Raw genomic sequence first — 27,060 nt, forward strand, 5'->3', positions numbered from 1 at the left:
CAGAAAGTTGAAAAAAAAATACAACAGAAACCCCCAAACTAACAAACAACGTGAGAAACACATCGTTGATAAGGAGAGAGATGCAGAATAAAACAATAACAAGACATTGCATGTGCTATTCTGGTAATAATAAGAAAGCCGATCTCTATTCCAGAGAAAGTTCCACGCAGGATCCTAAGGGAATGTGTATGAAGATGTTCACTGCAGCCTTGTTTGTGGCCACAGGGTGGTGAAGACAGCCTGGATTACCATTACTGGGAGGATGAATGGGCAAAATGTGTTTCAGATTTGGGTAAGTACTTTTCATGCATTATCTCACCTTTTTTTCAAAACATCCCTAAGATAGTGGAACTTTCCATAGCATTCCCATTTTACAGACGACAAAACAAAACCTATCCTGTCCTACACACAAAGGCTGCTTGTCTTCTGGTACATTCGTCCTAGTTTTAGGACGAGGACACGGGGTTCAGGGCCTCAGCCCCACCCTGCCGTCTCAGAGAGGAGTCCTCCCTTCGGCCTTGGGCGACCTCGGGCCTGGGTCGCCAGCACCGCGGACAGCGCCAGGCGCGGGGCGGGGCGTCCATGGAGACGTCAAGACGCGCGGAGTCTCTGGGGCGCGCGCCCGTGGGCGGCTGTACCACGTGACCCAGGTAATTGGCACGGCGCGCGCGCTCCCCTTCCGCGCAGCCCCCTGACCTGCAGCCTCCGGACCTCGCCGCAGCGCGGACTCCGCCCGGTGAGCGCGGCGGCTCGCCCCCTCCCGGTCCCTGCGCTGCCGCTCCTCCCGCCGTCCTGGGGACCGGCCCCCGGCTCCTCTCTCCTGGGTCCTGGGGCGCCGCTGCCCGCAGCCCGGAGCCTGGCCCCGCCGGGGGGAGGGGGAGGGGGAAGAGACCGTGACCTTGGCTCTGCCCTTGCTGGCCGCGGCCTCCCCTGGGACCCCCAGCCCTTAGTGCGTCGGACCCGGCCAGTGCAGGGTCCTGCGCAGAAGAGCGGGCGCTTGTAGTGGGTTTCTCCAGCTCGAGGACTGCAGACTGCCCCGCGCCTTCTGTGGCCAGGGGAGGTCCCAGGGCCACGAGAGCCGCGCCGGTGATGGGGAGGGTCAGCTCTGTGCTCTTGGTGGGACCCTCAGGCAGCTTCGAAGTCTCAAGACTTCCAAGGAACCTAATAGACGTTTTTAACCGCAGTCTCCGATCACAGATAAGAAAACTGAGGCCCGAGAGGGGGCGGCATGGCCTGAGGTCGCTGCTAGCATGGGAAGTGCTTTTTCCATCCCCAGGGAGATGTGGGAGGGGGACGGGGTAATCGCGAGGCCACAGCAGGCTGCAGTATGCATCTGCCGAACCGGAAAGACCCCTCTGACGCCTCAGCCACCTGGCTCAAGCAGGCCCTAACAGTCCCTCCCCAGTGTCTTGAAACAGGCCCCATCTGCTTCTGTACTTTTTCCGCTTCTGGGCTTTAGTCCAGGCCCTTCATCTCTTCCAGGTAAAGGAGCACACCCCTTCGGTGTCCTGCCCCTGCCTCGGACCGTGGCCTGTCTTCCCTTCTCTCTGGTTTGGCAAACTAGAGTTGCGGTTTGTTAATGAGCAAAGCGCATCCGATTCTCAGAAAGTGGGGTCTGAGTAGACCTGCTGCTTTCAGAATCCAGGCTCTCCTGCTGCCCAGCTGGGAGGACCCTCTGGGGAGAACCCTTCTGGCTTCGGTTTACTGATCTCTGCAATGGATGCATTAGGGAGTAGTCCTCACCAGGGCACCCCAGACAGGGTCATGTGTGGGAGTCTTAGTGTGAGGAGTTTTCTGGGGTTGGGTTGAGGTTCTGAGGTTGGGTTGGAGATGCTGTGTGACCTTGCCCTCAGCGAAGAGACTCCCGCCAAGAGATACCCAGGGCAACTCTGCTGGAGTCTGGACTGAGCAGGGGGATGCACAGGGACCCTGACTCTCCCTCCTTGCTATTGCCCTCGACTGTATAGGCAGGAACTAGCAGGGCTAGCTTGGGCTCTGGCTTTAGGTACTGAGCCCTCATGCCCTGCAGGGATGCAGGTGGGGGTGGGCGGCAGGTTGCTCTCTTGCCAGCCTGGGTCAAGGCCACAGCAGTGCCCAGTGGCCGACCCAGACTGTTAAATGTTTATAAAACACAGTGTTCCTGCACCAGGACATTCTGGACACAGCCGGACTTTGTCCCTATCTGGCCTAAACTGCTCCATTCCCCTGTGGGGTTGGGTAGGAGTGGGGCTGGCAGAGGAAGCAGCTCTGGCTCAGCTGATGGGAAGTGCATCTCTAAGAGAAGTCTGGCTTACATCCTGACTGCAGTGAACAGGGCACAGTCCCTGGAACCCACACACAGCCCCATCACTCACCAGCTTAGCCAGCTTCTTGTACCTCAGTTTATAAAGTGGAACTGATGTGAGTGCCCACCTCATGGGATGTTGAGAGGATTAAATGAGCACAGTATCTGTCCCAGAATCAGTGCTCCTGATGGTGCCTATTATGTTTATTCCCATGATGATGGTCTTGGTATTTGGTTTCCTTTGCCATAGACTGGGGATAATGAAGCATCCTGGGTTGTTGGATTCTTTCTGATGCCCCAGAAGATTCTGCCTGATGCTTTAGGAGCTCCTGGGCCCAGTGGCCAGCTGGGCTGGCACAGTCTTCTTTTTGCCCAGGCCTTTGGGATGGTCAGAGGTGGAACAGGAGTTGGAGTTGGGACCCCAGAGCTCATGACTGGTACTTGGAGAGGTGATGCTCCGGGGGGAGTCTGCTCCAAGCGCCCTGCACTGGCACTGTAGAGCTTGGCATCAGTGGCTGGTGGGCTGGGCCACATGGCCGGAAGCCTCAGGGGCTGAGCCTGTGGGAGGGAAGCTTGGGGAGCTCAGAGGCTGCCAAGCCCACCTCCTTCCTCCCAGCAGTGGAACCTTTTTTGTTTTGTAAATTTTCTCTATTCAGGCTTGCTGCTGGTTGCCCCAGGAGCCTGTCCTTCCTCCATGGAGGTGACACCACCCCTTTCCTCTGGCTCAAGTGAGTTAGAAGGAGGGCCGTGCCCTGCCTTCTGGTGGGGCCTGACCTTTAGTGGAAAGTCTAGCCAGTGAATTCCTGGTGACGTGGCTGAGCTGATGGCAGGGGTGAGGCAGAAGAGTGCAACAGGTGGCCTGTTGGCTGAGCACACCTGACTGGCCTGGGCAGTACTTGGGAACCAGTTTTACCCCAGAATGCATATTTTCTGGGGCCCGAACTGTCCAGGGGTAGCAGACTCCTCCTGCACAATCTCTGGTGAGGTGGTTCTTGTACCCAGCTTACAAGCTGGGCTTTCTGGGCAGGAGGGCATTAGCTGGTGTTCACAGGGAGCTACTCTATAGCTGTGCTGGGGCAGAGGAGGGGTTTCTGCTCACAGTTGTAGGGTGGGGGAACAGAGGTCCCACTTTACACATCCTGTGTAGGATGAGGTGGCAGGGGCATGGGGTGATTTGGGACTTCAGTGGGCCCTATCAACCCCTAACCTGCCCGGATAGCGGGGTCTGGGGATCTAGCCTCTCCAGGATTGGCAGAGGCTCTTAGAACCCTTACCCTCTGAGAAATGGAGAAAGCCCCCATCACTGAAAGTCCAGGATTTAGGTATTTTCCCTGGGAAGGTACAGGTGACCGAGTGGGGTGAGATGAGCTGCAGGTCCTGGTTCCCCCTGGCCTGGGTGGGCTTCCAGTCTGTACCTCCCTGGGCTGTTAACTGTCTTGAGTGGCACTGGTCCTGGGTGTAAGTTCTCAGGGTGTCCAGAGTATGAGAGCCAGGGAAGGCAGCTCCAGTCCAAGGGCTGGGCTGGGCCTGGGGCTGCCTTCCATTCTACTCTTCCTGCTTCTCCAGACCTTAGCCCTTCCTGCAGTGAAGGGGGGGCATTGTTGGAGCTGGTATCACCAGTCTTCTGGCTGGGCCTGGGAGGGAGGGCACTCTGGGCCAGTATTGTAGTCACAGGGAGTCACTGGTCACTTTTGGTCACAATGACTAGAGCCACAGGCCGCCTGAGATAGTGTGTCTCTGTCACCCCCCAACACCTGTGCTCACCGGATACTTTTGTCCTTGCTTTTCCCTGACCGTGCCTGGCATACCCAGCCCCTGGAGGACTCCCTGCCCTGGTTCTAGGGTGGTGGGCCTGTGACCCACTCCTTCTTGGGCGTACTCCCTGCACCTGCCTTGTGGCTCTGAGTGGGCTCCAGGACCTAAGCTGGGTGCTAGAGGGTCCCAACCAGGTTCGTCCAGGACCTCGGCTGGGTGCTCCCTGAGGCAGGGCCTGGGCAGTTCGTGTCTCTGCACAGGCCTTAGGACCTATTAGGGAAGGAATGTGCTCTGGGGCGAGTGAGGCACCGCAGGGCTGGGGCTCAGGGCTGTTTAATATCTATTGATGGAGTTTACTGGGCCAGGGGCTCCCACAGGGGGCTGGCAGAGTGTCGCATTCCCACTGTCTCATCACTGCCTATCCTAGCACAATCTGCCCAGTGGGATTGATGAGGCTAATGAGTGGACAGTGGCTTGGTAGAGCCTCTTCCGGTCCTGGTCCTGTCATTTATGCCTGTCTTTCATTGTCTATGTCCAGAATGAGTCAGCTGAGGCTGCTGCCATCCCGTCTTGGGGCACAGGCCGCGAGGCTCCTGGCTGCACACGATGTCCCGGTGTTTGGCTGGCGCAGCAGGTCCTCTGGGCCACCAGCCGCCTTCCCAAGCAGCAAAGGTGGAGGTGGCTCCAGTTACATGGAGGAGATGTACTTCGCCTGGCTGGAAAACCCCCAGAGTGTCCACAAGGTCAGCACCCCCACCCTGCCCTGGGCCACTGCAAGGGAGGGAAGTCCCAGGGCCGGGTTGTGGTGGGGCAGCCGGGAGAAGCAGCTTGCCTGCTCTGTGACCCTGGGCAGGTTTCTTTACCTCTCCGGTCCTCAGTCATCAAAGCCTGTTGCTTTCCCGTTGCTGAACCAGCCAGTGGGTGATGGTCTTGATTGAGAGGCCCTGGCCATGCCCTGCTCAGCCACACCTGAGCCCTGCCGTGTTCCTTTGTGCTGCTCTACTGTCTCCATATGGCCCCTTTTATGTAATTAGGGATATATGTGTTTATGTATGTATTGAGCTAATAAGCACTTGCTGATGGTAAGGAAAAAAATGAAATCAGATGAGACGGTGAAAAGTGAAGTTGCTCTCTGATCCCTTCACTTGAAGTGGAAAGCAGTGCAGTCACATGATCCAAAACCAGAAGGTATAAGAAGTTACAGTCAGAAAGCTCCTTCCTAATCTATCCCCATCTGGTCATTTCCCACTGTCCCCCAACTTAGTGTCATCTATATCCTTTCTGAGACTTGCCTTAGGTAAACTTACGACAAATGTTAACTCTGGATTTGTCTCCCTTTATGCAAAAAAGTAACCTGTAACACATACTGTTTTGCTCCTTGCTGTTTCACTTGGCGATGTATCTCCAAGGTCTTTCCACGTCAGTACATAAAGAGTCTCATTGTTCGCCCTGTCCAGCTGTGTAGTATTCCATTGCATATGTGTGTGCCACCCCCATTCCTGCTGACGGACATCTGGTTCACTTCTAGTCTCTGGCTGTGGTGAACACTGCTGCAGTGCGTCATCTTAGACCTTCATCATCTTGCACCTGCACAGTCATCTATAGGATAAATTCCCCAGAGTGGAATAATTGGGTCCAGGAGTGGCTGTGTGTGTAATTTTGATGGGTATTGCCAAATTGCTTTCTATTAGGACTGTACCAACTGAGTCTCCCACCAGTGCTGTATGGGAGTGCATGGAGAAAAGCGCTTTTGCAATGTTCTTCTGGAAAACACATGCAAGGGCCTGGGTGTGTGCACATCTGCTTTTTGCTTCTACACAGGGAATAGCAGCCATACATCCTCTTCTACTTTGTTCACATTAAAGCGTATCTTGGCAATATTCCATATCCACAATATCAAATGCACCTTTTTTTAAAAAGACTGTAATCTTCCAGATTCTAAATGTAAAATCATCATTTAGCCAGTATTCTACTGAGAGCCATGTAGGTTGTTTTCACATTGTCGTTTTTATAAACAGTTCTGCAGGGAACATCCTTGTGTGTACATCAGGCACCCTGGGAAGGCCCCGAGAGGTGTGGTCCCCAAGGAAGACCTGACACTCCCTGGGGCCCCAGCCTGGGCCACCCCTGACTCTTCCCAGGCCCTGACCTGACTGTGTTCTTACTTCTGCCCTGCCCAGTCCTGGGACAGCTTCTTCCGGAAAGCCAGCGAAGAAGCCTCTTCTGGCTCTGCTCAGCCACAGCCCACTTCTGCTCCCACCCGTGAGAGCAGGTCTGTAGTCTCAAGCCGGACCAAGACCAGCAAGTTGGTGGAGGACCACCTGGCCGTGCAGTCCCTGATCCGGGCCTACCAGGTGAGGGGCAGCTGAGGCACAGGCTGGGAGGCTGCACTCGCTTTTGGGGTGTGGCCAGGCACTGAGGGAAGGGGTCTCAGCTCCAAAATCATCTCTCTAGAGAGACCTTCTCCTGGTCCTTTACTGAGTGACATCCACTCCTGTAGCCAGTCTTTGCCACATCACCATTCAGAGCACTTCCCACCTGCTTGAAATTTTTTTTGTGCAAACTGACTTGTGTGCTTGTGGTCTGTCCCCTTGCACACACCATGCCTCGAATACGTGGAGGAACACTTAGTAAGGGATCAGTTCCAGAGCCTGTTGAATGAGGGATGAACAGATTAACCCTTGTTCATTCTGTTTTCTCCTCTAGAATGGGCATCCCAAGAGAACAGGGACTGATACAGCAGGTGCCTAATTCATGTTTATGGAATGAATGGTTCAGTAAACAATTCTCCACCAGCAGTTGCTCCTCCTGGAGACAAGCTCTCCAAGGCTGGGCCCCTGCTCTTTCAGAGTCCCCGTGACTGTCTGTGCTTTTATTGTTGACTGAACAGGACTAATTGGAGGACTGCTCTGGCGTTCAGGCCATAACAAGTATAATCATTTGGAATATCTCTGGGAACTGGTGGCAGGAGGTATTCCGTCAGGGAAATGTGAGGCAGCGGCAAGCCACTGCAAGGCCAGGGTAGAGGGGGGCATTAGCAAATGGAAATGATGCTTTGCCTCTGAATGAGGTGCCCAGTGTGTGGGATGGAACCGAGTTCCCTATACACCAGCCACCGGGGATGGAAAGGGAAGGTGAGCAGGGTTGGGCTCCCTTGCTGGCCTGAGGACCCATCAATGGTGGGCCACCTGGGAGTAAACAGAACCTAGTTGTATTGTGTCTTTCCTGGCTGGCTAAAAGAAGCAGACAGTGATCTCACCCTTGACTTCAAAAATGAAGAACAGGATGCAAAACTGTATTAAATACAGGGAAACCTTCAAGGTGCTGATTGAGGGACTTATCTTGTAAGCACAGGTCTCAGCCTTTCAGCAGCTCTTTGTTCTTTGATTAACCAAGAGGAGGCATTCATTAGAGAGTTTTCCTGGCAGGGTGGCCTCTGGATTCAGGTGTGTTACTCTTGTGCCTGGTGTGGATAAGCACCAGGAGGGCTGTGGCCTCTTATAGGCCAGTAGCAGGCACAGCTCTGGTTAGCATCACCTGCACACTGTACTGAAAAAAAAAACCCACTGTATTATGGGCATTTTCAAACCCATAAAAGGCAGAAGGAGCTGGATGTGGTGGCTCACGCCTGTAATCCCAGCACTTTGGGAGGCTGAGAGGGGTGGATCACGAGGTCAGGAGTTCAAGACTAGCCTGGCCAAGGTGGTGAAACCCTGTCTCTACTAAAAATACGAAAAAAATTAGCCAGGCGGGGTGGTGCGTGCCTGTAATCTCAGCTACTCAGGAGGCTGAGGCAGGGAATTGCTTGAACCTGGGAGGCGGAGGTTGCAGCGAGCTGAAATTGTGCCACTTCACTCCAGCCTGGGTAACAGAGCGAGACTCAAAAAAAAAAGGGGGGGTTGGGCAGAAGGATGGTGTAGTGAGCCTACCACCCATCAGTCATGGCCAGTCTTGTTTCATCAGTTTCCCCCTTAGCCCCCGCTCACTGCTGGATTATTTTGAGGCAGATCCCAGATATACCATTTCATTCATTGAACATTTCAGTATGTATGTCTAGGGAAAGGGCTCTTTAAAAAATGTGCCATGATAGCATTATCACATCTAAACATAATAATAATGCTTAATATCAAATATGCAGTTGATATTTGTGTTTGCCTTTTGTCCTGTGGTTTCTTTTTTTTCTTTTTTTCTTTTTTTGAGATGGAGTTTAACTCTATGGCTCAGGCTGGAGTGCATGGTGCGATCTTGGCTCACTGCAACCTCTGCCCTCTGGGTTTAAGTGATTCTCCTGCCTTAGCCTCCCACATAACTGGGATTACAGGCATGTGCCCCCACGCCCAGCTAATTTTTGTATTTTTGGTGGAGAGGAGGTTTCACCTTGTTGGTGGGGCTGGTCTTGGACTCCTCATCTTAAGTGATCTGCCCTCCTTGGCCTCCCAAAGTGCTGGGATTACAGGCATGACCACGCCCAGCCTGTGCTTTCTTTTTACTGATTGTTTGAAGCAGGATCCAGCTAAATCCACAGGTTGTAATAGGCTAATGTGGCTCTTATGTCTCTTGTACTCTGCAGGTTCCTCTCTGTTTCTTTTAATGATGTGGAAAAATCAGGTTGTTGGTCCTGTAGGGTTTTCCCGAGTCTGGATTTTGCTGATGGCTTCCTCATGATGTCATTTCATCCATCCCATTGTCCCATGTGATTTCTGTCCTTTGACAATTAGATCTGGAGGCTCAATCCCACAGAGATTTTTTTTTTTTTTTCAAAATCAGTTTCCTGGTGGTGATGGTGATGGCACTTGAGCAGTTTGCAACTGTGGATAGTGATTTCCTAGATCCATTAACTCACTAGGGGTTGCAGAAATGGTGATATGCCAATTCTGTTTTCCCTTCTTTATTACCTGAAGTCTTGCTGTCAGGAGAAACCTTTGTTAACTCTTTATCCTGAGGTGGAGTTTGTGTAGGAAAGACAGAATCACTGCTTGTTTTTTTTCTTTTATTCACTGATTTTCAAAATTATGAGGTGATTCCCCAGCACACTCCAAAAGTGTCTAGTGAAGGTTTATCTTCCTTTTCTTGGATTAATATGAATACATGAGTGTAAACATATTTGATGAGTTTTCAATCTGCTGTAGATATACTGTCTTTACAGTTGCTCAAAACCTGTTCTTATTCCTAGCACCAGCGGTGTTTGAACACTCCCTTGATGTCAGTATAGCAAGATGCTCCAAGCTCAGCTTGTACATTTCTGCCTATTCCAGAACTGCCCAGGTCTCTGGCTATTTCCTGCTATTGGTTTGATTATCACTTCTGGGCCCTTTCAGGAATCAGAGCCAGGAAAGGGTTTACGATGCTTCTAACATGCTGCAAATGACAGACTCGGGGTTTGTCCTTGACCCCATCAATCTTATGGCACCATTGCCTTTTAGAGATTCCAAAAATAGAGGTTCTTAAAGGTGCCAGTAGAATGGCTTGTTTGATTTCCCACAGCCCACATGCAACAGTCTTGGAATAACAATTCTAACACTATTACTACCGACTGGTAATAGCAAAGACTATATGTATCTTTTTCTGCAGTTCTGTTTGTCTTTAGGGAATATTCCGTTAGTCAATTAGAATAGTTCCTCTCTGTGTACTTATGCCACTAAGTGGACATACTTATTCATTTGATTCATTTCACTTTCAGTTTTTAAGACTTAATTTTGCTTTATATTAATGTAAAATATTTACAAGGTTTAAAAGTCAAATCCTCAAAGCAAGATATGTGCTTAAAAATCTGGCTTCTAGCCCTGCCTGTATATCCTATTTTGTCCCCTCCCCTAGATGATAATTTTTCTTACATTTTTCTGTTTTATGATTTGCTCTTCTAATGCACATATTTATCTGTGTCTCCTCTTTCTTAGATAATGGGTAGTTCACCATACACACTTTTCCAGAATTTGCTTTTTTGCTTAACAGTATTTTTTGAAGAGTCCCTTGTAGTGTCAGACAGGGATTTTCCTCATTCCTTTCAGTGACCCTGGAGTGCTCCCGTGTGGATTGCCCATATCCGTGTGCCAATCTCCTGCTAATGGACAGTGGGGAGGCTTCTAGAATTTCACTATTACCAATGGCACCGCAGGGAACACCTGTGTGCATAGGTCCTTTTCTGTTTTTGCCAGGTGCATGTTGTACTTCTAAACCAGCCTGGGCTCCTGCCACCTTTCTGGCTGTGGCTGGGTCTTGTTGGCAGTAGTGCAGTGACTGCAGGTTGGAGACATAAGGAAGCTTGACATTTGGAAGTGGGGAGAGAGGGGCTGGGGCCCAAAACCTCACTCTGGAGGAAGTCTGTCCAGCTGGGTCCCAGCCCTGCCCTGCTCTTTTCCCTGCTCCCAGATCCGGGGTCACCACGTGGCCCAGCTGGACCCCCTGGGCATTCTGGATGCAGACCTGGACTCCTTTGTGCCCTCAGACTTGATCACAACCATTGATAAACTGGGTAAGACTGAGGACCCTTCCTCGGGATGGCCATGGCAGTGCTGTGTAGGTGACCCGGGAAGGGGCTCACGGGGCCTGGGGACAGCTTGATCTTCAGGAATCCATAGGGCCCAGAGAGCAGCCCACAGGGCCCCCTTTCCACTTGCCCATGTACTGCCTGTTGTCCCTGAGAAGGATGCCTGCCACCTGCCCTAGCTAGTGCCCCAATGTGATCAAGGCTGAGAGGCCTGTCCACCCTGCCACCCTGGGGTGACTCTCACCCCGCTCCCCAGGCTGGACCCAGAGGGAGAGTACTGGGGAGACTGGGAGGTCTGGGGAAACTGGGGGTCTCCACCTGGGCCTGACCTCCTTCCCTCCACTCTACTGCCCGGGGCTTGGCCACGCTTCCTTCTCCAGCCTTCTATGACCTGCAGGAGACTGACCTCGACAAGGAGTTCCAGCTGCCCATGACCACCTTCATCGGGGGATCTGAAAACACTCTCTCTCTGCGGGAGATCATTCGGCGCCTGGAGGTGAGCACAGGCGGGTGTGTGGGGCGCAGCTGAAGCAGCTCTCAGGAGCTTGCCAGGGGGTGGGAAGGCACTGTCTTTTTTTGTTCCAGACAGGAGGGATATCAGCTATCCCTCTTCCCGCTCTTCATGGGGTCCCAATGTGTCTCCCCAGAACACCTACTGCCAGCACATTGGCCTGGAGTTCATGTTCATCAATGATGTGGAGCAGTGTCAGTGGATCCGGCAGAAGTTTGAGACCCCTGGTGTGATGCAGTTCTCCAGCGAGGAGAAGCGGACGCTGCTGGCCCGGCTGGTGCGCTCCATGAGGTTGGTAGCACCCCGAGGGCTGAGTGGTGGGGGGTCATGTTCCAGGGCTCTATGAGACGTCCCAGGCCCTGGCTAAAAGAGCAGGACTGTGCCACATGAAGGCGGGACTGGATCGGCCTCACCCCTGGTCGCAGGGATGAAAGTTGGGACCAGGTATGCAGGCAGTTTGGCCAAGAGCTGGCTCAAGGCAAAAGCAGGTCAGGTAGGCAGGGATGAGGCTCTAGGACAGGCGTCCCCAAACTATGGCCCGTGGGCTGCATGCAGCCCCCTGAGGCCATTTATCCGGCCCCCTGCCGCACTTCAGGAAGGGGCACCTCTTTCATTGGTGGTCAATGAGAGGAGCACAGTATGTGGCGGCCCTCCAACGGTCTAAGGACAGTGAACTGGCCCCCTGTATAAAAAGTCTGGGGACGCCTGCTCTAGGAGAACATGATGGCAGGGACACTGAGCCAGGTCAGAAGTGGTGGGAAGTGGCTGTGGGAATGTTTGGACAGAAAGTTGTCCCTGGTGTGGAGTGAGTGGGGCAGCACCACCTGTCAGCCTCCTGGACTTTTCTGAAGCTGGGTCCTCCAGGGCTACAGGGGTTTGGGAAGCACCTGACTCAGCTGCTGGATGCAAAGTAGATTCTTGAGCAGTGAGGTGTGGGCTGGGTTTGGATTTGGCTGGGTGGAGATCTTTGGGACTTGGCGAGAGAGCCCTTTGAGTGTGGCAGGAGGGTAGTGGGCTAGGAACAGGTGGGCGGTGGCCTGTTGGAGAAGTTTGGCTTGAGGAAGAGAGGGTGGTAGCCAGGAAGGGTGTAGGCAGAGGGCTTTGGTTCAGCTGGGAAGATTTCCAGCCTCCCCTAACCCTGTGTTCCTTGCTAGGTGGGACAGGTATGGTGTCCATGGTGGGCCCTGGACCATGTAGACGGAAGGAGACTTTATGGCTTCCTCTGTCCTGGGCATTCAGCTTTGAGCACTCAGGAACAGCCCCCGTGAGCCCCAGTCCCATCCCTCTCCATCCCTTTCCCTGTCCTCTCTCCCTCCTCTTCCCAAGCAGATTTGAAGACTTCCTGGCCCGGAAGTGGTCCTCAGAGAAGCGATTTGGCCTGGAGGGCTGTGAAGTGATGATTCCTGCCCTCAAGACCGTCATCGACAAATCCAGCGAAATGGGAATCGAGAATGTCATCTTGGGGATGCCACACAGGTGGGCCCTCTTTCCCCTCGGCACCCTGGCCATTCTCCTCCGGCCCAGGGGACGGAGGTGGGAGGAAGGAGATGGAAATCAGAGCAGGGGTGTTGGTGGGACCTGGGGGTAGAGGTGGGTGGCCTAGAAAGTTCTGAGTCCCTGGGCCTGGCCTGCTCATCACAGAAATGGCCAGGCACTCGGCCAGAGTCACCCGGGGCGTGGGACTAACCAGGGTATCAGACGCCCTCTCTCCCTGGCCATGTCGCCACTGTCCCTAGCAAGGGTGAGATTTCAGAAAGGGACGTGTCGTGCTTCTTGAGGTTCCTGTGGATAAGAAGAGGTGGAGGGGTTTCTTTTAGGGAAGGGAGGGCAGGGCCTGGGTAAGTGGTCCCAGGTTGTGTCTCCTGGAGGGAGGTCTGTGGAGGCGAGCCGAGGGTCTCTGACCTGGCTGCAAGCTGACTGCCTGTTTCCTTTGACCTTGATGAAGACCTGGGAGGCTTGCTCAGCATTGTGGCATTACCTCTGAGCTGGAGCCTGTGGGGAAGCAGGAGGGCGACTGCAGCCTGGGGAGCAGACACCTCTGTGGCCAGGGGTCCTGATGAGTGGTCATGTGAGGGTGTGCGGAGCAGCCTGAGGGAAGGGCCCTGGGCCTTTCCTGTGACCAGAGAGTTGCTTGTGGTTGGGCGAGCCCAGGGCCACATCAGCAGGAGGGCATCCAAATACATGGTGCGAGGGTTCCCATTCGTAGCTGACCTGCCAAGAGCTTGGGGTTTGTCTGTCATAGAGGGCCTGGGAATGCCCGTGTCTGGTCAGAGAGTCAGGCAGAACTGGTCCAGAGGCCTGAGGCAGCAAGGACACATGGGGCTTCAGGCCTCGGGCTGTTAATGGCAGCAGGAAAGGATGGTGCCTGGTGACCGGGTGGCCTGAGGAGGGCTCTGGGCATGAAGGGGCTGTGCTAGGCCAAGCCAGGACTCCACAGTGGGGGAGGGGACCCTGAGGCCTGCAGGCTTTGCCAGGTGAGAGCCCGGCTCCTCTGGCTCCAGGGGCAGGCTGAACGTGCTGGCCAACGTGATCCGCAAGGACCTGGAGCAGATCTTCTGCCAGTTTGACCCCAAGCTGGAGGCGGCGGACGAGGTGGGTTTCATGTCCAGGTTCCAGCAGCCCTGGAGAGCTGGATATTTGGGAGGTGAACTGGGGAGGGTCTGGGTCAGGAGCTTCCAGGCTACGATAAACTTTGAGATGGATGCACGTGGAGAAGCCTGCAGGAGAGAGGCTGGGTGTTTGCCTGACGCCCCTAAGGCTTTCCCTCCGATAATCTGGATCTCCCTCCCTGTTTCGAGCTAGGGAAACTGAGGCCCAGTGGTGCAAAGGCTTGCTGGAAGTTGCTCAGCTCTGCTCCTGTGGCTGTGCCTCCGTGCCCAAAGTTCTGTCCACCATCCAGGAATGGCTCCCTTGCTCATTTGTTTTTACCCGGCTGAGCCTTGGGAAGTCGGGATGGTTTTCTGTGCCCATCAGCCTGCTGAGGAAATGTTCCTGCTCCTACCCCTCCCTGGGAGGCCTTCAGCCTAGACTGCCTGGCCTCTTTCTAAGTCCTGCCCATCTTCCCTTTTCATGGCTCTCTAGGTCCTCTGGGATGTGAGCCTGTCACTCCCTCCTGTGTCCCTTTGCCCTCAGGACTGTCTTTCCTGCTGTCTCCAGCCTGCTCTCTCTCTGGTGTGTGTCTGTGTGTGCACGCGTGCGTATGCATGCAAATGACTGTTCCAAGGTCATTGGCCTGTTGGGCCAGAGCAGTGATTAGGACCCACACCTGCTGGCTTCTAGCGCATGTCTTTCTGACATTCTGTTCCTTTTGTTCTAAGACCTTCACCTCTCTAAGCCTCAGTTTGCTCTTCTATAAAAGAGAGATAAAAGCGCATGCCCCAGAACGGTTGTGGTGAGTCAAAGATGACCTGTGTGTATACTGGAAAACTTAGCCAAAGTATATTTAAAATGAAATTACTATTTTTTTTTCAACTGAACAAGAAATTGATCATTGTAAAAACAACAAACAAAAAAAGGTTATAAAATGAGAATATGTTCCTCTGCAAGACTCCATTCTTGTGGCCAGTTTTGTTTGCATGGTTCTGTTGTGTTTAGGTGTGTACTTCTAGAAACATTTCATGCAGATACAAACACACCTCTTTGTCCAGTGCAGCCTTATTTGTAAGAGGCCATGGGCATAGCCGTGACGCCAGGTGGCACCTTGCTGTTTTCACTTAACAAGTTGTCATTGTTTCCTGCCTGCCCTTGTGGGTTGCCCCAAGCTTCTTACAGCTGAAGCATCCCTCATGCTGGACGTTAGGTTGTTCTAATGAGGGTCCTTGCACATGTGTGAATGAGTTTATCTGTTAAATGGTGTCTGAGCAGGGCAGCGGCTGGAGCTAAGGGGCTGGGACTGAATGAGCCTCCCAGGAGCTGGCAATGTCAGCGAGCCCATCCACGGTGGATGACAGTACTGGAGCCCCCACCCCACTTCCTCCCACATGCTCTCGAATCCTTTCATCTTTTCCAGTATGATGGGTGCACAACAGGATTTTGTTGTAGTATATTTCTTTGTTATGAATTCAGTTGCTTATCTTTTCACATGCTTTTCAGCCATTTGTGTTTTTCTGTAAATTCCCGCTCATGGCTTTTGCTCATTTTTTTGATGGAGTTTTTGGGCCTTATCTTCCTGATTTGTAGAAGCGTTTTGTACACTGAGGGGATTCACCCTTTGCCTGCATTTGTTTATGAATATTTTTCTCAGCTTGATTAGTTTCCCCTATCGTTGGGCAGGGTTTGCTCCCCCATGACACATTGCTTAGAATTTAGTAGGCTTTGGTGTTTTCTGGGCTTAGGATATTGTGTAGAATGCCATAAGTCTTCCCTACTTTGGGATCATAAAATGCTGTGTGTCCCTCATTGCTGCCGTTGGCATGAGGAGTCGGAGGATTCAGCTGCAGTGTTTGCTGGTGGCCTGGCCTGGGGGGGTCTCTGCGCTGACGCTTAGGCGCTGCCCTCTCTCCCTGCCTTCCCCGCTGCTGGATGACTTTCCCCGCTGCTGGGTGGCTTTCCCCACTGCTGGATGGCTTTCCCCGCTCTCATGCTCTCCTGCTTTGTGGTCAGTGTGCAGAGAGGCTCAGAGCTGAAGCTGGGGTCCCTGCTTTCCTCCCTCAGGCCAGTAAGGAGGGGTGGTGTGATGAGGAGAGAGGGGGTCAGGGACAGCTCGGCCCTCCAAGGCAGTGGGATCCGGGGAGCGTGCCAGCCTGACTGTGGGCTGCAATGCCTGCCTGTGTGTCTTCCTGTCTGGTGAGGGAGGGTCCATCATGTTCCCACCTTCACCTTCAGGGCTCCGGGGATGTCAAGTACCACCTGGGCATGTACCATGAGAGGATCAACCGTGTCACCAACAGGAACATCACTCTGTCACTGGTTGCCAACCCCTCCCACCTGGAGGCAGTGGACCCTGTGGTGCAGGGGAAGACAAAAGCAGAGCAGTTCTACCGTGGAGACGCCCAGGGCAAGAAGGTGAGCTCGCCTGCAGGAGCTCTGAGGACCTGGGCCCCGTGGGGCGAGATCAGAGGGCCGGGCCCTGGGTCTCCATAGCACAGGTGTGGAGCTGGGCTACATGAGCTGGGCATGCAGCCCCTCCTGGCTCACACCTGCCCTGCAGGTCATGTCCATCCTGGTTCACGGGGATGCAGCCTTTGCCGGCCAGGGCGTGGTGTATGAGACCTTCCATCTGAGTGACCTGCCCTCCTATACGACCAACGGCACCGTGCACATCGTCGTCAATAACCAGGTGAGGGTGTAGGCTCCATGCCGGGTCTCACAGCGTCAGCATCCCTGGAAATCCGTGTAGCAACTTGGAGGGAAGTGAGGTGGCCCTGGCTCTGAGCCCACTGCCATGCTGCTTACCAGTTGTGACCCCAGGCAGGACCCTGATCTCCTCAGCCTTGGCGCCCTGGTCTGTGAAATTAGGGGACACAAAAGGGAGGGATAGGCAGGGCTGGAAGGAGGAGCACTGGTGTAGGAAGTGCCTCATAGAGGCTGGCTGTGTGCTGTCCCGCATGGGCGATCTCAGACACAGGGGCCTTGGTGCCCTTTCTCTAAGGCAGCTGAGCTTCTAACAGCTCATTTGAGTCTAGAAAGCCCTGTGTTCACTGCCTTATTTGCATTAAGTCATGTCATCGTCCTTGAACATCCTGTGAGCTGGGAATTTGAGTGAGCCCTTTTTATAGATGAGGAAGCTGAGACTGCAGGAATGTAAGTGCCTTGCCCCAGATGGCAGTTAGCAGCTGTTGGGACTGGGATTTTCCAGGCCTGTGTTCCTCACTACCGGTGTGTCAAAGTGACTGGCAAAAAAGAGTAGGGTGCACCCGGCTGGTGTTTCTGCTGTTCCCGAGGGAGCTGCTGCTGTGTTTAATTGTGGGGCTGCTCGCCATCACCCTGTTGTGTCCCACATCCCTCCTGAGCACCTCAGTGGACCTTGAGGCATCCCCCTGCTCAGTCGCCGAGGCTGGCACCTTCTGTCTTATTCTGAGCAGACTGAGAGGTGCAGCAGGTTCCTCCTACCCCTACAGATTGGCTTCACCACGGACCCCCGGATGGCCCGCTCCTCACCATACCCCACTGACGTGGCCCGGGTGGTCAATGCACCCATCTTCCATGTGAATGCCGATGACCCAGAGGCTGTGATGTACGTGTGCAGCGTGGCTGCCGAGTGGAGAAACACCTTCAACAAAGACGTTGTTGTGGACCTGGTGGGTCTGGGGACTGAGGCCAGGGCATGAGTGGGTGGCCCATCCCCGCTGTGCTGAGACAGCCAGGTCTTCAGCGTCTTCAGCACTCAGGGCTGGGAGTGCTTCTTGGATGAGATATTTAGTGCCACCAGGAACAATCTGTGCAAAGGCCCGTAATGGGACATTCATTAGACGATAGGTGATAGTGGGGCTTGAAGGGGCCCCAGAGGGTGTGCCCTGCCTGACATTCCCCAGTTTTGCAGCAGCTACATTGACCACACAGTGTAGGGGAGGCCCGAGCCCCTCTGGCTACTCCTGCAGGTCTGTTACCGCCGGCGTGGCCACAACGAGATGGATGAGCCCATGTTCACCCAGCCACTCATGTACAAGCAGATCCACAGACAGGTGCCTGTGCTGAAGAAGTATGCAGACAAGCTTATTGCTGAGGGCACGGTCACCCTGCAGGAGTTTGAGGTAGGCAGGTAGGCTGCATGGGTGTCCAGGACAAACTTTGGGTGGGTACCCTGGGGAGGAATTGTAGATGTTACCAGCCCAGGGCTGGACACTAAGAATTTAAAGAAGTCGCCACTATGGTCCTTGTCCCCACGAGGGCCCTGTTACCAAAGGGGACCAGGAACTAAGGATACAATTACAGCCAGGTGGGACACAGTGGGTACTGCATGGTGGGGGAAGACCAGCCCTAAGCAAGGCTTCCTGTAGGAGGCAGCCCTGAGCTGGGGTTGTCCCCATAATTACGGAGTGTTGGTCCTTCCACCTTCAGGGAGCTCAGAGCAAGAACTACAAGCTTCTGGAGTCTTCCCCAAACCCCTTACTGAGTGCACTGCAGGCCTGCCCAGCCTCATGATACCTGTGCAGGATCCTCTGAACTCTGAGACTTTGGCTTCTAGCCACAGGTCCCTACAGGCCAGAGACAGAGAGTTCTAGAACTTAGTGATGGGGACCAGGACTTGTAAGTCCAGGTGGATTGGGCTTCTGGCTGCTCAGGGCTTTGCTGCTCTGTTCACATCTTTGTCCTGATTCCAGGAAGAAATTGCCAAATATGACCGGATCTGTGAGGAAGCTTATGGCAGGTCCAAAGATAAAAAGATCCTGCATATAAAGCACTGGCTGGACTCCCCCTGGCCCGGTGAGTGAGCGGTGTGTGGCTCAGAGGGACTCCCCTGAGCCTTGAGGTTTTGCACTGGGATTAGGACTAGAATGGCCCTGGGTAAGAGCTGTCATTGCCTACCCTGGAGGCTGTGGGCCCTGCCCTTGAGACCTCAAAGCTGTGTGGGGCCAATTCCTACCAGTTAAGGATACCAGTGCCCTCTGAATATGAATGGACAGGTGCTCACTGAAAGGGAGGACAGAGCCAGGTGGGAGAGGAAGCCCTGGGCACTGGATGCTTGGGACCAGGGGACCTCCCTGGGGGGCAGGGTTAGATGAGCTGTGATCCTGGGGCCCAGAGGCAGGGGTTGAGCCTGTGGGGGAGCTGCAGCTGTGGCTGTCCAGCTGTCCCAGATCCCAAGGGTGGACTCAGAGTGAGTCTGAGTGCTGGTGGAGTTTAGGAAGCCATGGGCACCTCAGTCCTGGGGAAGCAGGCTGGCCAGGGGGATCAGAGCCCACCACTGACCCAGTGGGGACGGAGCCTCTCTCCCTCTCAGGCTTCTTCAACGTAGATGGAGAGCCCAAGAGCATGACGTGCCCAGCCACAGGCATCTCTGAGGACGTGCTCACCCACATCGGCAGCGTGGCCAGCTCTGTGCCCCTGGAGGGCTTTAAGATACACACTGGTGAGGTTGCTGGGCAGGCTGCAGCCCGGTCTGCTGGCCCTGCCCCAATGTTGTGCCTTGAAGGGAGGTTGATTGGGACGTGAGGGAGACTGTGTGTCACGTCCCTGCTCAGTCTGCAGTGGGTCGGCATAGCTCTCCATGCCTGTTCGTGCCCCAGTGAGGTGCCCGTGACAGTAACTCTCAGGGTGGGCGTGGTCAGCTGGGCAGCTCCAGATGCCACACTGCTAGCTGGATAACAGTGACTAGTCTTAGATTGGGCACCTTGGATTTTCCAAATGCCTTTGTTGGAAGTCCCTGGAAAGTAAGGGCTCCCTATGGAGGTGCTGGAATGCAGCCTGGAATGTGGGCAGGATTCTTCAGCTGAAAGGACTTGCTGGGGCCTAGACCAATGACCAGGGGCAGCCCTATCAAGCTGGGGTGAGCCTGGGCTGTGGGTGGTCACCGATGGCACCCCTTGGCTGGGGCTACTGTGGCCTTTTCCTGGGAAGTCTGGAGGGTTCCCCGTGGCTGCATTGGGGCGCCTGTACACCCTCTGACCCACCTAGAGGAGTTCTGAGGGGGTTCCCTTACAGTATGCACCGAGAACGAGTGTCCTGGGGCAGTGGCTGACAGCGTCTGGAGCACGTGCCCTCTCTGTTCATGTGTCAGCCTCTGCGTGTAGGGCCGACAGGAGCACAGCATAGGCTGGGGGACATGGGTTCACATCCCAGCACCTGGACAGCTGTGTGATCCTGAGGAAGTGACTCCGTGTCTGACAGTGTCTGGCGCACAGCTGACACTCGTGAAATGGTACTTGCTCCCCCTCTCCATGGGCTCAGGGTGGCCCATTGTCTCGGCCAGAGGAGGGGTGCCTGACACCAGGCCTTCCCACAGCATCCCTGCCCTCTGGCCAAATCATCAGATGGCTGCCCTGCTTTGTGTGCAGAGTGTGCGCTGAGCACCTACGCACCCACCCCGGCGCTGGCTGTCCCGCGGCCCTCAGGCCAGCGCTTCCCTCCCGCAGGCCTCTCTCGCATTCTGCGGGGCCGGGCGGACATGATCAAGAACCGGACAGTGGACTGGGCGTTGGCAGAGTACATGGCCTTTGGCTCTCTGCTGAAGGAGGGTATCCACGTGCGGCTCAGTGGGCAGGATGTGGAGAGGGGCACATTCAGGTGAGTGCAGTCGGGCTCAGCATCTGCACAGGAGACCTGGAGCAGAAGCTGGGCCTGGCTCAGGGATCCTGAGGAGGGCCTTTGTCCGGGGAAGGGATGGGGGGAATCTTCACAGCATCTCTAGCCTCTGCCCTCTGACTGCATCATGAGATGGCCACCTCGCTGACCCCCCAGGGCAAGTGTGCAGAGCTCACTGCTGGGCCCAAGCTGTCCACTGAGGTCAAGCTTGTAGCCATCTGTGGTCCTCAGTATTGTGTGTGTATGTGTGTGTGTGTGGGGGGGTGATGAGTGTGAGGGAGTTGGGTGTGGTATGTATGTGTGGTGTGTGTGTGGTGTGTGGCGAGTGGAGGGAGTGTGTGGGGTCTGTGTATGGTACATGTGATGTGTTTGGCATGTATGTGGCACGTGTGTGTGTGGTGTGTTTGGTGTCTGTGGTGTGGGGTGCGTATGTGTGTGGTGTGTTTGTGTGTGGTGTGTGGTGTGTGTGATGTGTGTGTAGGTGTGTTTGTGGTATGTTTGGAGTGTGCATTTGGGGTGTGTGTGGTTTGTGTGGGGTGTGTATGTGTGGTGTGTGTATGGTATGTGTGGTGTGTGTGATATGTTTGGTGTGTGTGTGGTGTGGGGTGTGTTTGTGTGTGGTGTGTATGTGTGCGTAGGTGTGTTTGTGTGTGGTGTGTTTGGAGTGTGCATGTGGGGTGTGTGTGGGGTATGTGTGTGGGGTGTGTGGTGTGTGTGTGTGGGGGGTGTGGTATGTGGGGGGGATGTGTGTGGTGTGTGTGTGGTGTGAGTGGTGTCTATGTGGTGTGAGTGGGGGAATGTGTGGGGTGTGTATGTGGCATTTGTGTGTGGTGTGTGTGGTGTTTGGTATGTATGTGGTATCTGGTGTATGTGTTTGTGTCTATGTGGTATGTGTCATGTGTTGTGTGTGTTGTATGTGTGGGATGTGTATGTGTGTGGTGTGTGGGTGTGTGTGTGGTGTATGGTGTGTGTGATTGTGTGTGTAGGGGATGTGTGTGGTGTGTGTGGTATGTGTGGGTGTGTGTGGTGTGTAGTGTGTGGTGTGTGTGTGTGGTATCTGTGTGGTGTGTGTGGTGTGTGTGATGTGTGAGGTGTGTGGTATGTATGTGCGTATATGGTGTGTGTGGTATGTGTGTGGTATGTGTGTGGTATGTGTGGGTGTGTGAGGGATGTGGTATGTGTGGTGTGGTATATAGTATGTGGTGTGTGAGATGTGTGTGGTGTGTGGTGTGTGATATGGTGTGTGTGGTGTGTGATGTGTGTCGTGTGTGATATGTGTAGTGTGGTGTGTTGTGTGGTGTTTGTGGTTGTGTGATGTGTGTGTTGTGGGTTGTGTGGTGTGTGTGTGGCGGGTGTGTGTGTGTAGGGTGTGTATGGTGTGTGTGATGTGTGTGTGTGGTGTGTGTAGGGGGTGTGTATGTGTGTGGTGTGTGTGGGGTGTCTGTGTATGTTGTGTGGTATGTGTGGAGTATATGTGTGGTATCTACTGTGTATGGTGTATATGTGGTGTGTGGGGGTGGTGTGTGTCGTGTTTGGTGTGTATGGTGTGGTGTGATGTGTGTGTATATGTGTGGTGAGTGTGTGGTGTGTATGGTGTGTTTTGTATGTGTGAAGTGTGTGTGTGGTGTGGTATATGTGTGGGTGTGTGTGATGTGTGTGGTGTATTTGGTGTATAGTGTGTGATGTGTGTGTGATTTTGTGTAGTGTGTGTGGTGTGGTGTGTATAGTGTGTGTGGTGTATGTGGTATGTATTGTGTGTGTGTGGTGTGTAGTGTGTGTGGTGTGTTTGATGTATGTGTATGTGGTGTGTGTGTATGTATGTGTGTGGGTGGTGGTTGTGTGTAGTGTGGTGCATGGAGATGGGTATGTGTGTGTGGTATGTGTGTGTGGGGTGTGTGTGTGTGTGTGTGTGTGTGTGTGTGTGCATGTATGCTGCTGTTAAGCCTGCGCCTCTCTATCTTGCTTGTTTGCAGTTGACTTTGTGAATCCAGATGGGAACGTGACACTTGTCAGTTGTCCACCCCACATTTCCTCTGGTCTGGGCCCTATCTAAAATGTCCTAGATCCTGCCTCAGTCTGCTCCTGGTTAGCAAGTCAAAGTGGTATGGCTTCTGGGACTTGACCAGCTGGCTGTCTCATTCCTGGTTGCTCATCTCTGCTGGCCTTGCTCCAGCCAGTGCCCAGGTGACCCTCTGATACACCCTAAGCTGCATGTCAGTCCTTGCCAGGAATGGGTTCAGCTAGGTGCCCATCACTTACTGTGCCCACCTCAGCTACTACACAGTAGTTTCTGTGAGTTGGGACAGGGCTGGTGAGATGGTAAAGGAGCCAGCAAGATGAGGCAGGGGAAGTGGCCTTCTAGGGTCTCTGGCTCCAGCTAGCACCTGGGAAGTGTCTCATCAGGTCCCCTTTATGGGTGAGAAGCTGAGACTCAGGGAGGTGCCACAACTCAAAACTTCTTCCCCCAGATCCCCCAGTGCGTGGTGTGCGGGGGCTGCCAGCAGGCAGGGGGCAGGCTGGGGAGGCCTGGCGGGGGGCAGCCTGCAGGAGGGACCACGTGGTCCGGTTTTCCACAGCCTTCTTGGATACCATCCTGTGGGACCCTGCAGGTTTCCTGGGACAGTGATGGAGGCTTGCCTGCCTCCTGCTGCCCAGCTTCCCTGCTTCAGGTGAACGGGTGCCAGTCCACTTGCCCTCTGTCCCTGCCCCGGTCTGTGTCTCTGCAGTCACCGGCACCACGTTCTCCATGACCAGGAGGTTGACCGCAGGACGTGCGTGCCTATGAATCATCTCTGGCCCGACCAGGCCCCGTACACTGTGTGCAACAGCTCCCTCTCGGAGTACGGAGTCCTGGGTGGGTCCACGCTCCCCTGCACACCAGGCAGACCCAGGACACCTGGGGACCAGAAATGGGCTGGGAAGGGGCCGGGCCTAGGGCCTGGGAGGGGTCGAGAGATGCTCAGAGGCCCCCAGGGGATGGCCCTGGGGGATGATGATTGGGCTGCCCCCACCTAAGGCCATGTGGTAGGTGAGATCGTGTCCCACCTGGGTCCCTTGGGGATTCCAGCTGGGAGGCCTTGCTTGCTTTGAGGGGCCTCTGTGGGTATCAGAGCCCAATGGGCCTAGACAGAGAGCCCAACAGAGCCTGCCGTGGGTTCCTCTGAGCCCCATCTCACCTTCTTTGCCCTGCATACCAGGAACAAGATCCCTTCTCTGGGCTCTGGGCTTCCCTGCCTGTGTCTCCTGTGCATGTTCTCCCTCGGCTCCCTCGTTAGCTGGTTCACCTCGTCCTCACTGCCTGCCACCAGAGGCCAGGCAACCCCCCGCCCCAGGGAGATGCCTCTAGGGTTGTTTCTGCCCCTTCTTAGCAGCTCTGCATGTTTTTGAGGAGTTCCTCTTGGCAGATGGTCCCTGATGCCTCCCCAGAATACCTAAATAAGGCTGAACCTGACCACATTTGATGTCAGGGCTAAGGGTGGCATCTCTGGGCATGTTGTCAGCCCCCAGGATGGGACATTCCCTCCCCTTTAAATCCCAAGGAATCCTTGGGTTTGCCCTGGCTTGTGGGAAGGATGGGTGGGGGCAGGGAGGAAATACTGAGAAAAGGCTGAGTATAACTGGAGCCACTGCCACTTGGTGACAGTGTGCAGCAGGCTCTATCTTGTTTTCTGTTTAGGCTTTGAGCTGGGCTATGCCATGGCCAGCCCCAATGCCCTGGTCCTCTGGGAGGCCCAGTTTGGGGACTTCCACAACACAGCCCAGTGCATCATCGACCAGTTCATCAGCACTGGCCAGGCCAAGTGGGTGAGGCATAACGGCATTGTGCTGCTGCTGCCCCATGGCATGGAAGGCATGGTGAGGGCGTGGTGGTGGCTGGTGGCTTGGTGGGCTCTGGCGGGCCTTGGAGGGGTGGGATGGACCCTGGGTCTTTTGTTGAGTTGGATGGTATGTGCCTTTCAGGCCCCTGGACCATGTGGGTCTGTGCAGGGTGGGGTCTGCACATGCGTATGCTGCAGCTGCTGAGAAGAGGGTGCTACCTAACTAATCCTCTGCTGCTGCAGCAGAACGTGCTACCACGTATGATACTTGCTATGTGCCAGGCACTGTTCAATGCCTCTGAATGTTAACTCTTCCAATCCATACAACGTAATGAAGTAGGCACTGTTCCTGCTTTTCAGATGAGGAAACTGAGGCACAGAGGGGTGGAGAAGCTTGCCCAAGGTCTCAAAGCTGGGGGTTTCAAGCTATCCTGTGCAGTACTGCCTGTCCCTTGGTCCCCTCCTTTGCAACCTGCCTCTGCAGCCACACACGGGGCAGAGGGAAGACATATAGGCTGAGTGCATCCTCCGGAGTCTCCTGGGCTAGCAGGAGGGGAGGAAGGAGCAGGGTGTCATGTCATACCACTTGGGTGGACACGTGTCCTGACCAGGCAGAAGGGAGACAGGCAGGGGGCTCATCGCCACCATTATCCCCGAACGATGTGTTCAGTTCTGAGTGTTTTACAGGCTGTGTGCCTGGCATCCTCACAACACAGGGTCAGTGAGGAGGAAGGTGAGGCTTCCTGCCTGGGGCTGCCCACTGGGGCAGCTTCTTGGGCGGCGGGATCTGGGCCAGGCTGGGTGTGGGAACCTGGGTCCTTGGCCATCCCCAGCAAGAGTGGGCGGGTGGCACTATGGGATGGTCACCCCTGTCCTGTGGGGAGCCAGCTTGGAGATGCCCATGGGCTTGTCTTGCTGCTTTTATGGAGCAGAGTGGCCCGTGTGGGTGAAGATGGGTGAGGCCCAGGCTGAGTTGGGTCGCACCTACCTGGCTGCACGGTCATGAGTAGTTTCTTACCCTCTCCTTGCCTCTTCATCTGTGCAGTGGGGAAGAGTGTATGCGTCGTGGGGCTGCTTTGGGGATTAGCGAGTAAGGCGTGTGGGGGTCCTAGACTCTGCCTGCTCTGTAACAGGTGCTCAGTCAGTGGCAGCCACTGTTGCAGGATGTTCCAGAGAAAGCATGTCTCAGTGCAGGGTTTTTGCTTTTTCTTCCATCCCTGCAAGTTCACACGCTGTGCTAGCTCTGGGCGGACCCCACTCTGAGGATGCTTATTCTGCTCTTGTTTCACATTCTTGGTTCTTTTCTGTGGCTTAGGCTCCAGGGTGAGGGCATCTCTGCTGAGAAGCCCTTCAGACTCGACCCTGAGCCTGGGGTCCCTGCAGGGCCAGATGTCTGTCCCGCGGTGGGGCCAGCCTGGGCTGTCCGGTGTTTGCTTTTAGGGCCCGGAGCATTCGTCAGCGAGGCCTGAGAGGTTCCTGCAGATGAGCAATGACGACTCAGATGCCTACCCTGTGAGTGTTGCTGCTGTCCCCAGAACAGGGGCGTGCCCTATTGTGCTCGCAGGGCTGGGGGTCCAGGGTATGGGTGCACCAGACAGCCACCCTGGCCATACGCATCTCATCTCCACAGGCATTCACCAAGGACTTCGAGGTGAGCCAGCTCTATGACTGCAACTGGATCGTGGTCAACTGCTCCACGCCGGCCAACTACTTCCACGTGCTGCGCCGGCAGATCCTGCTGCCCTTCCGCAAGCCGGTGAGTTTCCATCCCAGGGCAGGGGACACACGCAGGGGCCCTGGCCAGGCAGGGCCAGCTGGCAGCTGGGCGTGTGTTTCCCTTCCAGCTGATTATCTTCACACCTAAATCTCTGCTGAGGCACCCAGAGGCCAAGTCCAGCTTTGACCAAATGGTATCCGGTACGTGCCTGGCCTGGGTGTGTGGGGTGGCCCACACTGGGGCGGTGGCCTGTGGCGTGGCTTCTGCTCCTGGGGCTCCTCCATCCTCCCCTCTGCCTGTGGCACTGCTGACCTGCAGCAGCTTCTGCCATGGTCCCACTAGAAATAGGGTTGGGAGGTTGGCACAGTGACTGACTTTGGCCAGCTCAGGTCCTGTGGGCTGAGTCCATGGTCAGATGAGTGCATTGGGGCCCCCTCAGGCCCCAGCAGGGCTGATCGAGGCCTGGCGGAGGCCTGCTGAGTTCACAGTACATTGAGTATCATTCAATCATTTGTCCATTTTTAAAATTCATGAACCAAACAGACATTACGGTCCTGGGGTCCTGGTATCCCCTCCAGGAGTCCTTGGCCTTATTGACCTGGGAGTCAGATCAGATAAAACACCTGTAGTTGCAATTGAGAGATGGCTATGTCCTGGGAAGGACAGGTGTGAGACCGGTGGAGCAGAGCTGTCTTGGTCCTGGGCAGTAGGGGGAGGGCGGGGAAGGGCCTCAGTATGGATAGGGGTTGGATTTTCTCCCATGTGTGTTTGGATATCCCCTCTGTGAGGGCAGGTGGCTGAAGCGGGCAGTCAGAGCTCTGATGTTGGGACTGTACTACCTGGGCTGCCTGTCCTGTGCTGGCTTCTCTCTTGAGGGCTTGGGATCCTTTTGGCCTCTCTGCCCCAGAGTCCTCACCTGAGACGCAGGGATATGGGGACAGCACAGGAGCCTGCTGACAGGTTTTGCAGAGTGTGTTACCTGAGGTCAGGCTCATGGGCTCAGGAAGGGCGAATGGATGGGGCTTTGAGGTGAGGGCTCAGCTGCCAGGCTGAAAGAGGAGGAGCATGCAGCAGCTTCCTGGGACAGCTGGTTGGTGATGGGGGACTGCAGTGCTCTGCGGGAGGTGGGCACAGCTGAGCAGAAGCAAGTTTGGGGCAAAGAATGATGCCATCAGAGGGGTCCATCATGTCACCTTCTCTGTCTCCCTCAGGAGACTCCTTCCCATTGTACCTCCTCCTCCGGTCACCTTAAATGTGATGCTCCCAGGGCTCAACACTTGGCTATCTCCACCCCTCCCCCTGTGA

At 54.8% G+C, this 27,060-nt stretch overlaps 1 protein-coding gene across 5 annotated transcripts in view; it reads left to right on the plus strand.

Moving 5' to 3' along the window:
• Window positions 1-578: 578 nt before the first annotated feature.
• Window positions 579-27,060, plus strand: part of OGDHL (oxoglutarate dehydrogenase L) — a 28,246-nt gene continuing 1,764 nt past the window's right edge. Inside the window, exons 1-20 of one of the 5 annotated variants that reach the window (XM_010340603.2) lie at window positions 579-650; window positions 4,578-4,782; window positions 6,220-6,393; window positions 10,409-10,511; window positions 10,907-11,022; window positions 11,174-11,328; window positions 12,367-12,513; window positions 13,539-13,629; window positions 15,862-16,041; window positions 16,187-16,315; window positions 17,097-17,276; window positions 17,577-17,729; window positions 18,300-18,402; window positions 18,920-19,048; window positions 20,052-20,202; window positions 22,947-23,074; window positions 23,897-24,075; window positions 25,479-25,550; window positions 25,669-25,794; window positions 25,883-25,955. In XM_010340603.2, coding sequence (XP_010338905.1) covers window positions 4,579-4,782; window positions 6,220-6,393; window positions 10,409-10,511; window positions 10,907-11,022; window positions 11,174-11,328; window positions 12,367-12,513; window positions 13,539-13,629; window positions 15,862-16,041; window positions 16,187-16,315; window positions 17,097-17,276; window positions 17,577-17,729; window positions 18,300-18,402; window positions 18,920-19,048; window positions 20,052-20,202; window positions 22,947-23,074; window positions 23,897-24,075; window positions 25,479-25,550; window positions 25,669-25,794; window positions 25,883-25,955 — 2,593 coding nt within the window. In that variant the 5' untranslated portion in view covers window positions 579-650; window position 4,578. Of the gene's footprint in view, window positions 737-2,854; window positions 3,013-3,041; window positions 3,265-4,577; window positions 4,783-6,219; window positions 6,394-10,408; window positions 10,512-10,906; window positions 11,023-11,173; window positions 11,329-12,366; window positions 12,514-13,538; window positions 13,630-15,861; window positions 16,042-16,186; window positions 16,316-17,096; window positions 17,277-17,576; window positions 17,730-18,299; window positions 18,403-18,919; window positions 19,049-20,051; window positions 20,203-22,946; window positions 23,075-23,896; window positions 24,076-25,478; window positions 25,551-25,668; window positions 25,795-25,882; window positions 25,956-27,060 lie in introns of those variants that run through there. The other 4 variants (XM_010340602.2, XM_074382111.1, XM_074382112.1 and 1 more) reach the window with 4 other exon arrangements.

The sequence above is a fragment of the Saimiri boliviensis genome, chromosome 12 (assembly GCF_048565385.1).
Source record: "Saimiri boliviensis isolate mSaiBol1 chromosome 12, mSaiBol1.pri, whole genome shotgun sequence".
In the NCBI taxonomy this organism is placed as follows: Eukaryota; Metazoa; Chordata; class Mammalia; order Primates; family Cebidae; genus Saimiri; species Saimiri boliviensis.